This window comes from Echinococcus granulosus (genome assembly GCF_000524195.1).
Source record: "Echinococcus granulosus chromosome Unknown EG_S00105, whole genome shotgun sequence".
NCBI classification, from domain to species: domain Eukaryota; kingdom Metazoa; phylum Platyhelminthes; class Cestoda; order Cyclophyllidea; family Taeniidae; genus Echinococcus; species Echinococcus granulosus.
In genome coordinates this window covers 134993-147088 of record NW_020170485.1, presented here as the reverse complement: position 1 = coordinate 147088, position 12096 = coordinate 134993, and the positions used below count along the sequence as shown (strand labels likewise).

The 12096-nt window shown below is 46.5% G+C and overlaps 1 protein-coding gene across 1 annotated transcript; it reads left to right on the top strand. All coding sequences in view use genetic code 11, as the record gives it.

The window, feature by feature from the left end:
- Window positions 1-2679: 2679 nt before the first annotated feature.
- On the top strand, window positions 2680-9876 carry EGR_08394 (Transcription factor RFX3; the record flags this gene model as incomplete). Its single annotated transcript, XM_024497643.1, has 11 exons — window positions 2680-3038; window positions 3117-3200; window positions 3332-3410; window positions 5550-5759; window positions 5844-6450; window positions 6517-6800; window positions 7057-7254; window positions 8068-8271; window positions 8374-8748; window positions 8866-9621; window positions 9697-9876. 11 exons carry the CDS (start codon window positions 2680-2682, stop codon window positions 9874-9876), a joined length of 3336 nt encoding a protein of 1111 aa, XP_024347947.1.
- Window positions 9877-12096: the final 2220 nt, after the last annotated feature.

Sequence of the window (12096 nt, the reverse complement as noted above, 5' to 3'; positions counted from 1 at the left end):
TGACTTGCTTGTTGAAGGAGGGAATCAATTCTAACCATCTAAATACTATCAGAACTAAAATTGCTACTGAGAAGGAGGTTGCTCTGAGTTACTTTGTGAGTGTGTGAAGGCTGCCTGCATTCACTTCGACCATCGGTCATTGCATGCTAGTACATTCAGCTGTCAGGTCGTCTGGGAGCTCTCAATCTCCGTCACTTCGCTTCACGTCATCGTTAATCGTCGGCTTGACGAGTTGATTTCGTACCATGCGCTGAAACAGGTGCGGGTGGTGAGTGTTATACCCCCATTCTTCTTTATGAGCCAAATAGGTGGAGCTTACTTGCTACCCACCAAGTTGTTAGTAGTATCTACACCCATCTACATTTATTAGGCTCTATGACAATTTGATTAATAAAATGCATCTACGAAATTTGTAAAAAAGTATTTGCATTAAAAACTTGGGGGGGGGGGTGGGGGCCTGTACCGTGGAGAATGATGCCCGCTATGCAGGGGGGCTAGGGGGATACACCTCGTTTAGGAAAGCTACGTTCATTACTGGTGCGGAAACATCGTTGTTTCTCCATTCTATTTCTAAAATTGGAACCTCTAAAGTAGAATTGTTTACTTACAAAAGGTATTGTGCAATGGTTTTAGCAGGATACTATTAGAAGCTGCACAACGTTATACGAGGAACCTGGATTTGCCTCCGCTCTGATATTCGATGAAGCTCACTCGGTTGCGAGGTTGCTTCAAGCCACCCACCTGCCATCTGAAGCGTGCATCTAAAAAGAATACTTTATTAGTCTCGGCAAAAAACTACCACTACGGGCGGATGTTCAACTTCACTGGTGCTGTGCATTTGACCAAGTCAGCTATTACGCAGGAATTAAAAAGGGGTTTTCATCTGAAGAGAGACCTTATGCATTAAGGTATTCCATTAAAAACAACCGATCTGTATGCGATAGACCACCAGCTATCATAGACAGACAGAACGGACAAAATTTATTAAGCATTCGCAATCAAATAAAGAAGTCGAGGCTTTGAACGTCTGACACACAGATGCTGCTCGCAAGGGGAGACCCGTCACAACACACCCTCTTCACGGCTTGGACCCCAGGCCAAGTTCATAAAATTCTAGCTCCTCCGTACATTTGTAAAGTATTTGTAATGGGTTTTGCATTTTGTTTAACTCTGCATTTGATTACGCTGGAGTTTAGGTCTCCGTGGTTCCGCACTTCCATTCAGAGGATTGGCCCCTGAGTAATCCCAGCAGATCCTCATTCCAATTCCAAGCCAGTAGTACCTTTTATGCTGTGTTTCTAAGTCTTCTTACGACTTCAGTACGTTCCATTATAATACACTGACCTAAGCAGATTTTGGGAAGACTGAGTGCAACAGACGAAACAGAAGTATCAAACGCAGATAAAATCGGAGGGAATTTACAGAACTGTTTACTGTAAGGGACTAAATTTGCGTGAGAAATAAGCATGATAATTTAAAACATGGTAACAGTGGAAAAAGCTACCTAGGAACTAGATAGACACACCTAAAAGAGGGAGAGGGCAGAGCTAAGATGCAGTAACCGACTTTATGGCATAGATGAAAATAATTCAATTAATAACATTAAAAATGTCTTTTAAAAAATACAATAGTTGGCCTAATAACCCCTTCTAGTATTATAATTTAAGAAGGATTGAGGTTGACAAGCCTAGCTTCAGGCGCAATTCGTTAAAATTTTACCACCATACAGTTTAAAAAATAATACTTTAGTAAGCGACTATACAACTCTTGCATTTACTGCTTAAATATGTTTTGTTTATTTCGATGATACAGTATAAGATTTTAAGCACCGCGCTTTAATTGTTATAGTAACCACTGACGTAAACACTTGACGCCATAGTGAGCGCCATAGTCACGGTAGCTGTTGACGACTGTAACCCATCAACTGAGGTGATTATTTGTTTTGTTTCCAATGCGACTGTATCGTACCTTTTAAAATAGCTATAGCGGTCCATTTTGGGGGCTTATTTTAAAATCATTTTAGTTCAGTGCTGTTTTATGCAATTTTATGCCCCGTAACTATGGTAAACAAAATGATATTCAATTTAATGGCTTAATTTTTGCTTAACCTTAAAGGCATAGACAACCTAGTTATCTTTGATCGGGTATATCAGAAAAGTGAAAAGTCGGCAGAGATCCGTTAGATGCTCGTCTCATTCGATTTTTTGCCTAGTACACCGTTCTTTTTGTCTTTTGCCATCAAGTGGTGGATCTACCATAAACAGTGTTTTGGAAGCTGTTCTGGTGTGTTTAAGTGCTTGGTGTTAGTGATTTTTCATGGGGTCTTGTATTTGAAACCAGGTTGTTTTCCATATTTGTTGATTTTGTGGATCTCTGATTTATTTTGTAATTTCTACTTCTTAGTTCTATTACAGCTACTTTTATTATACAGGCTGTTCTATTAATGCAAGAAAGAGAGTATATCTTTATGACTCTCTGGCTGAGTCTTATACAATACCTTTGTGAAAAATCAAGCAATTCTCCCGCTTGAATTCCTATCTTTTCCTCATGAAGCATCTCATTGGCTGTGTTTACTGTTCATCTTTCCCTATGTACCATGATTCTCATCATTTATCTCGCCTCCTCAAAAGGTTACCTTTTTTAGGCTTTCGTAAACGTATCTCTTAATTTACGAGAGCTATGCAACCGGGCTCCAGCCAAGGGGCGACAGTCATTCAGGTCTCGAAGAACCCCGTGACCACCCACACCATTATCCAACAGAACAGTCCACACCTCCTTGTCGGTAAGCTAGGCTCCACTGCGTCCGCAGCAGCAGCTGCGGCTGGCTCCACCGACTCTCCCGGTTTGGTGACGGATTCCACCACCAATGGGGCTGTTCAGACCCTCCTTCCCACGCAGTACATCGAGGCAGCAGCTGAACAGACTGTTTACGCTGCCACTGCTGTCAGTAGCGGTGGCGCTAGTGGTGGAGGTGGCGGTGGCAGTGGTAGTGGAGGCAGTGCCGGTGGGGCTAGTGGTGGAGGCGGTTCGGGTCAAGTGTAAGTGACATTCTTCCCTCCCCAGCCCTTAAAATTTCCCCCTTACCCCAATCCAAACCTCCATTTCGTGTGCTCCAGCGGATTCCTGACTCTGAATAGAGGCGACACTCAACTACGCCGGCTCTACTCCCATGCCTCTGCCGTACCCAAGATTAGCTATGAGTAAATTGTCTCGCGATGTGTTGCGCTTGCCTTATTTGTCTCCATTTTTCCTGCGCCCGCACCATTACCGGCACTTGGATCTGCACAAATTTCGTCAATGTGCTTTATATTTTTTTCGGATCTTTTTTCAGGCAGTACCAGGAGTATGCACCGATCATCTACACTCCTGTATGTGGCAGCCAAACCTACTATCAGACTGTCGGTGGACAGGTAGGATTGGTGCTTTGGTGCTTTACCTCACCTTATTTTTTTGCAATTGGTGTCTACATTGATGCTTCCCAGCTACATAGCGGCTCTGTAGGTTAAATAAGCATGACGCACATCCGTTCCTACCGTCAAAGTACTTGTAACAGTCGCATTGTTTCAAATAAAATGGTTTTGCAGTCTTTGTTAGTTTAGTTTCGCCTTGTTTTTTTAATTGTGTTTGTTCATGGTTTCATTATTTTCGGTTATTTTGGAAATTTTTCGAATTACTGCATGTTACATTTCCGTAATCAAATATGTGAATCTGTTACAAGGATGGGCTACTTTTCAGCTTTTTCTACTAACAGGTTCTCATTGCTTTACAAGTTTTTGTGGCATTTGAAAGTTACTGTAAATGCGTGGTGAAAGGGGTGGCATCTTTTTTTGTATGATCAATTACTTGCCACTGTCCATAAATGGTCTTCTCATGCAACAAGCAGTTTGTTAACGCCCTCTTGACATGCCTTCCAATCGCATAGTGGCTTACAGAGGAACTTTTCCTACTTCTCTCTGCTTCTAATGCAACTTGGTACAAAGGTCAGAAGCAGAGCACTTTTGTGCAAACAACCTCCATTTAAACGGCTGTAGCAATTTACTTTAAGACATATCGTGCTTAACATCCCCTACTTCCATTCCAGTAGGTTTGGTCCAAGCCAGTTTGGTGTTTATTCAAGATGCAAAGTTCTTTGGACGGAATCTGCCCATTGATTCACTTATCATCTCGCTTGTCGGTCTCTTTATTGCCTACTACAAAATTTTATGTTTGTCTATCCGACTGCTGTGCTCATTTTAAACTTCATCGGCGGTGATAAAAGGTTACCGACAACGTCAGTTTTTAGCTGCAAGGATGCATAACAGTATCCTTTACGTATTTGGTGCTGGTGGCCAATGTGCCGAGAAAATGGAGTGAATTTGCCTTCTTACCTTTCAAAAGATCTAAACTTTTATTGCATTTTAAGTTAGAATTATTCTTTAAAGGCCACACTGGACTGTTCTTGTCCGGCTGTGATTAACGTATTTGGAAGGTTGCTACTTGTCTTCCCGTTGTCTATTTGAGGACAAATTGGCTTTTGTGGCCTACTGCAATGAATCGAAAGTTAAGCCTATCAATTGGCAGATCTAGTTACATCAACTGATCAACTTATGGAGATCACTAGTCGATTATTTTCGGTGTTGATATGAATGTTATGCCAAAAAGAGGACCTTACCTTCATTGCATGGATGCATTGAGCACCTATTGTATTTCCAGATGCTTCTTGTGGTTTGTTTATTCATCTCACCCCAACTTCTTCCAGGACTTTTACGTCAGTGGATGCTAAACAAAACAAGGGTGTACATTATTATCAATTATTTGTAGTTTCGGCGATCCGAGCTGTCATCTCTTCACTCACTCCATTCATTCACTAGCTCAGCACTTTATGTGGTGGATCTTCACTTCAAAACTAAGAACTAGTAAGCGTTTACTTCGAGATTCCTTAGCAATTTCATAAAAACTGCATCAGGTTGATAGGATTTTGCTGCCTGGTGCTAGCAGTGAAGGTATTGCAACCATTCGATACATTATTGCCTACTTACGAGTGGGATTGCGCGCTGCAGTGTAGATTAGCTTTTCGGAATATCCTATGGAAAGGAATAGCAGCTTTCTTTTCGGCCCAATTCATATGGATAACTAGGTAGCCACCACGCTGGCATGCAGCTTCTACTTAATCTCTAAAATGGTGTTGCATTCGAAACTCGTCCTTTTTGGTATTGGTGTAGCTTCAGCGTTGAACTTACAATTTGGTTCGGCTCTATCCTCACTTTCCAAACCAAAAAAATCCCGACATTACCTCCATTTCGGTTCTCCCGCTCGGATGACTTTGGCTTTTCCTTCGCATTCATTTGACCGTTCATCCATTCAACAGTTTGCACGTTTGATGGCGAAATCCTAAAGTTAGAAAAAGGCAATTTAAAGTTTTTCAATGAACAACCAGATAATCGTCACCATTCGCCTTATTTTTGAATCAATGTGGATAAGTTTTCTTCAAAGTAGTCTTGGTGGAACTTGTATTAGGCCATTTAAATGGTTGGAAGGGTGAAAAAAATTCGACTTATTCGTCTCTGTAGGTTCTTGCCAGTTCGGGCTTTGGCGGAGCAGGCGGATCTATAGTCGGTGCTGCAGCGGCCGCAGCTACTGCGGGTGTCGGTGGTGGTGGCGGCGGAGCCACGCAAATCGTCACTCACCAGGGCACAACTTACATCCTCCAGAGTGCTACTGGGGCACTTGAGGAGGATGCTACTGCCCTCTCCCACACCGCCAAGGCCAGTCCTGTCACCGTGAGTTACCCTTCTTCATTTCTTTTCATCAGTCCCCCATCTTTTAGGGTGATTTTCACCCTCGGTTTGTGTTCGATCACCCAGGTTCAGTGGCTGCTGGAAAATTACGAGACAGCTGAGGGTGTGAGTCTGCCCCGAAGCACGCTCTATTTTCACTACCTCCAACACTGTCACGAAAATAAGCTGGAGCCAATGAATCCCGCCTCCTTTGGTAAACTTATCCGCTCCGTCTTTCTGGGTCTGCGCACTCGTCGCCTAGGCACCCGGGGCAACAGCAAGTATCACTACTACGGCATCCGAATCAAACCCTCCTCCCAGTTGAATCACTACGTGGAGGACCCGGCCTTCGCTTTGCGTCACTACCCTAACTACCATCGCCAGAGTATGGAGGTTGTGGCGGAGTGGAAGAGCCTTGCCGGCAAGTCCACCGCCACTTCCACCACCTCTAGTGGCATTGGCGCCAATTCCTCTTCCACTGTTTCGGGAGGAGTGAGACAGGGTGCTGCCTCTGTCAGTGGCGCCTTTGGAGATAGTACTGTTAGTAGCGGTGGTAGTAGTTTGGGGAGCACACGGACACCTGGTGTTGTTGGTGGTCAAAACAGACACCAGCACGTGCAGTTTTTGGGTGAAGCAACCTCAGCTCTTCCGAACTTAAACGAGATTTGTCGTTCAGCTGGGCTACCCATTCCTGGTAAGTGAAATCTTGGCAAACAATCTTGATAGAAGAAACTAATTGACTACTTCCTTCTCTTCACAGGTTCCGACGATGGGGAACTGTCGCCACGCGTTCGAAATGCCTCAGGATCCTCCACGACCTCTACAAAAAAGGTGCCATCTTCATCAGCATTGGGAACTTCTGGGTTGACGTCGGGAGGAGGCGGGGCAGGAGGCGGGTTAGATGGTCTGCCTACCAAAGATCTGATCAAATTTGTCATCCTCTATGCCCAGTCGGCGGGCAATATGCTCGATGCTGTGGTAAATCTTGATTTCTCCTCCATTTCCGGCGCCTGGAAGGCCTTTTGGCGAACTGGAGACTGCAGTGTGAGTTCCCCTTGGTAAAGCGCCGACTGTATTCGTCAATTTTCTTCTCTGTGCGCTGTGTCCTGTAAGGTCGTCCAATTGATTTTTCCACTCACCAAATTCAAATGGAACAGGGCGTCAATAGTGACACACGTGGGTTTGCAGTTTACCTAGATTGACGCCAAATGATTGTTGACGTACCGTGATAGGGTTATAGGGGCCTTTCAAAGAGACCATTTAATGGATCTCTGACGCATGACCTTCCGTTGCATTGCAGGAGGACTCGGTGTTCGAGAAGACCCTCTCAAAGGATCGGCTGTACGCGTTATCGAAGAACATTGTGGTGCACCAATTCATTCGCCTCTACGACCACACTTTCTACCAGTCCCTCGCCGAAGTGCTCATTCCTAACGTCCTTCGACCCATCCCCTCCTCCCTCACACAGGCTATTCGCAACTTTGCCAAGCATCTGGAGGTTTGTTCCGTCTTTCTCTCCCTCTTTTCCTTTTGTTTTGAGAATTATCCTATGAGCTCACCGTGGTCATTCTTCCCAGTTGCCCATCACATCGTAGTTGGTGATGCATATTTGTTTTACATTGAGTTGAGATTCCATTTGATTCCAATGGCAGTGATGCGCTTTGTTGATTCTTGTGGATCCACTTGTTGTTTGCAAATCTTTCCGGATGAATTTACTGACCTTGCACGCCTCAATGCGGGTCGATTCTCTGCAGTTTGCTACTCCTACTGGGTTAAGTTGGTTAGCCAATCCCTCTTGATTCCTTTTTGACCTTACTTCATTGCCTGCCTAACCGTCTATCGTGGTTACTTTCACCTTCTGGGAATGTGGAGGGGGTATCGCATCTCCGCATTAACTTTTGTCATAGCTCCTTGATGGACGCATTGCTTTTTGCAGAACACGAGGCTGGCGAACGCTATGCCTCAAAGACGATAATCAAAGCCTGTGGAGATTGAAGAGCCTGCGTAAGTAACACTTCCTTACCAGGAGCTCAGAAGGCGATCAACCACTACAGTTCAAGTTTTCTGTTGTTCCAGTATTACAAACTATTGTTATTTGCTTTTTCGCTCTGATTTGAATAATTTTCTGCGGCAGATATGTGTGGGATGTGGGCTCATGCATGGAAACCGCTACCTCGTGTATATGTCACTGGTGGCGACCCATTGTCGCCCTCTTACATCGCCGCCCGTCCCTTGTGAACTTCGAGTTGCATATCAGACGGCAGAGCTAAACGCAAGCCAAACGAAGTCAGCATTTATCTTCTCTTCACAGGTGTGGATGCGTGAGGCTCTACAGGATTTGGATCCCGTGCTGCTACGCATCAAGTTAGGCGCGGTCTCGGCGCTGGCGCAGACCCTGCGGCGCTACACTAGCCTTAACCACCTCGCTCAGGCGGCGCGTGCTGTGCTCAAAAATCCTGCCCAGATCAACCAAATGCTCATAGACCTCAGTCGTGTCGATTTCAATAATGTCCAGGTGGGCGTTATTTTTGCGTCTCTAAGCTGTGACTCAGGACCTGTAGGAATTGCATTAAGTGCCTCTCATATCAGCAACGCAAATTTGTGTGCCTGGATTTAGGAGCAAGCTTCGTGGGTGTGTCAATGCAGCGACGCCACAGTTGCCCACCTGGAGCAGGACTTCAAGTACATCCTGCAGAAGCAGTCAAGCCTGGAAGAGTGGGCACAGTGGTTAGATACCGTAGTGACGGGAATACTTCGCCCGCTGGAGGGAAACAACCTCGCCTATGCTCGCGCCGCACACCAACTTATCCTCAAGTGGTCCTTCTACAGCTCTATGGTCATACGAGACCTCACACTACGCTCCGCAGCCAGCTTTGGTAGCTTCCATCTCATTCGATTGCTCTACGATGAGTACATCTTCTACCTAGTTGAGCACAAGGTCGCTGCGCATCTTGGTATGACTCCGGTGGCAGTAATGGGCGAAATGGGCAGGGTGGGTCTTCTCTTTTGACCTTTCTTCATGGAAAATAACGCATGTCACTTATTTGTGACGTGTGAGTTCAAGTAGGAAATTCCTGTGGTAGCAATCGCCTCGCATTTCTCCTTTTAGGCAGTGACACGACCACACTGCAATCTATCTCGCGCTACTGCGGCTGCCCTCGTCGCTCCTGCTGGTACCTCTACAATCGAGTCTCGACGCTCTCGTCACAATCTGCCCACCACTTCCTCCTCCTCCTCCTCCAACACTACTGCTACTGGGAGAGGCAAGCTGGAGGCAGTTTTGACGGCCGTCAAGGAGGCGGTACCACCTTGTCACTTAGTGAAAGGGGAGACCGAAGTTGAGGTTGAGGCAACTCCTGAAGCGATCTTGACCTCGGCAGCAACGACGACCTCGGATCATGATGAGGCCGCAGCAGAAGCTGATGAGGCGGCAATTTGCGAGGCATTCGCGACCGAGGCTGTCTTTCCACGTCCATCTTCCTCCTCACCCTCTACTGCGGCACGACAGGCGGAAGTGGAGACAGTTGCAGGCGCTGACGGAATGGTGGAGGAATTCCTGGACGGCGAGGAGGTGGAGGAGGAGGAGGAAGAAGAAGTGGACGAAGATGATGGTGACGAGAATGAGAATGAGAATGCCATGCTTTGTCGGGCTCACGAATCGGCCCTCCTCAAAGCTGCGGAGGCTGCAGCAGCGGAAGCAGCGGCAGCGGCCACGCAGAAGGCGACAAATGGAGACGTCGGCTTTACAGGTCATCTGAATGTCGAGGAGGAGCAGGTGGAGAAGTGTATTAAGGTGGAGGAATGCGAGTCACTGACGCAGTCACAACAGGAGTGCTGTGACTCTCCACCGCCCATCGTTGCCCATGTAGGTTGAAGCCCTCTCAGTTACCACTGAAATTCTTCCGGTACGGTTGTTCGATTAGCTGAACTCTCATTGAAGGCTACACCGATGCGGAAGGTGGTTCGGGTGACAACCTTTGAGGAGGATGCGAGCCGATCCGCATCGGGCCTGAGTGTCGAGCAGTCGGCGGGTTTGGGGGTCTCCACTGCCACCACAGCTACCACTACTGCCACCTCTCTGATCATTCCCTCGGAGGCGAAGCGTCCACGTTTGACTTGAGGCCCCTCACTCGTTCCCACTCCTAGTCCATTCCAATGCACATAAAGTGGAGTTGACCCTCCTCCCTCCTTTCCTTGCTTCCGTTTTGCCGTTGCTGTTGTTGGTGTATCTGTTTTGCATTGCACACGCGAGCACCCACGCGCCTACACCGCCCCACTTCTCTTCGCACACACACACACTCACCCACCCGCTGCACGGTATTTTGGTACCTATTTTGAAATGCGCCACCCCTCACCTTTTTTCTAATCTTGAATTCCCGCCCCTCTCCTCCAGCCGTATTCCGTCCAGTCCTTTTGATTCGGTGTACGCTGAACTGCTGCGGCGGTCGGTGTACCACCTGCCCTACCCCTCCCCAAAGCCCTTCCTAACCTCTAAGTATGTATTATTACTATTGCTACTGATAATATGTGTATGCTACTGAGCTAATACTGCACTGCTACTATTACTCCTTATTCCACTGTTGCCATGGCTACTTCGCCTCGACTGAGACGCGTCGAGTGTTGTGTGGAAAGGCAGCTGGCGAGCCCTTAGTGCGAGTTTGTGGTCTTCTTGTCGCTTCCTTATTTGAAGTCACAGGTTGACGGGATGTTCAAGGCTCACGGTTCCATGCGATAATCCGGTGGCTGGGTCATTGATGTGGGACAGGAGGGGGAGAGACGCTTGTTTTTGAGGCTGGCCCTTGAGTTGCGTTCATGGCGACTCTTCGAAACACGTTTGAAGGCTGCGCAAATATCCCTTCCGGAAGGCCTAGGGTTGATCCCGGTGTCAGATTTCGACTTGACGAGGTGCCGTGACAGTTGACAGCTCTTTGTCTGTGTCGCTGCAGTGGAATTGTATTCCCTCTGCCCGCTTTTGTGATAAAATCTCTGCCAAGTGTCAACTTGGCAGATGATTGTGATAGCGGCCTGACCGCGATGCCATTTCGTCTGAATGACAATCACTTCTGCCATGAAGCACAGCCTCCAAACCGTGGTTATAGACTATTAGTTACTTTCACGGCTTCAGGACAGACTCGATGCACCACTTCGGTGGTGGAGGTGGCCGCAGACGACCCAAACTAAGAGCACGCCCCGTTTCTTTGACTAGTAACCAGATCCATGGCTACGGAGACTTACCGCCGGGGAATCGAAGGGACGTCTGCTCTTGATACCTCCCCACCAGAATTCGAGTTCTACACAAACACTTCCGCTTTTTTTCACGAAAACTGCTTAATCTTGAAAACCAATTAGACCAGATCCAATTCCGTGTCTACCATTTATTCACATTCCCCGCGAGATCTGACAATCATCCAGAGGACCGCTTTTAAATTGTTTAAAAACCAGTACTTCTCTACGGATGTGTTAGGCGACAGCTCAGAGGCTGCCTTAAAATCATAATTGTTTCGCTGCCAAAAAAACGGTAACATTACTGTAATGGACTGAGGACCAACAATTGTTTAAATCAGCGACTGCGTCAGCAAGGATTTATTCGGTGAAGTTAATGCGTGTCTGCAGATGAAATGTGGGAGTTGGAGTTGGCTCTATGACACCTGCCTAGTTACGTCAAACTCATGCTGTGTGGAGCTTGATGTGACAATCATCTACCGATGACGTCACACCTGTCAAATGCCTCACCTCCGTTGTAAAATTCGATTAAAGAAAATCAAGTAACCACAAAGAGAGTGCATTTTTTTGGGTTTCAGGTCACCAAAATTGATCGTAAGGAGAAATTTGACGCATTTGCGTCTGCCAATAAGGCGACTACATGCCTGGCAATCTGCAGAAAAGTGTAAAAAATTTGTAACTGGCAAAATTTGTGATCTGCCTTAAAAGCCTCTCATCAAAATGGCGAGAAATTGCGGTAAGTAAGGCGAAAAAGAGAGTGAAGCGTCATTAATGCCGGACTGCTAGTCGATTTCTCCATAAGAAAATTAATACAATTGAATAATATAATCCTTTGGATTGCTCGACTAGAAATCGGTTAAGTAAGGAGGCATTTTGTATACTAGTGCTGCAATAATTTGTTAAAATCTGTGCTAAATTACGCGATTACTTGAGTCACCACTAAATGTGCTCCTCCTCGGTGGCATAGGCACCAGGCTAAGACGGTGGCCCCTCACGCATCCGGTACTTTAGTAATATATTTTCCACCATAACAATGTGGCCTCTTACAACTTCAGGGAAAGGTTGGGTCGACAAAGTGCGTCCCGAATAATGTCAAGTGGCGGATAGCAGCGTAGTA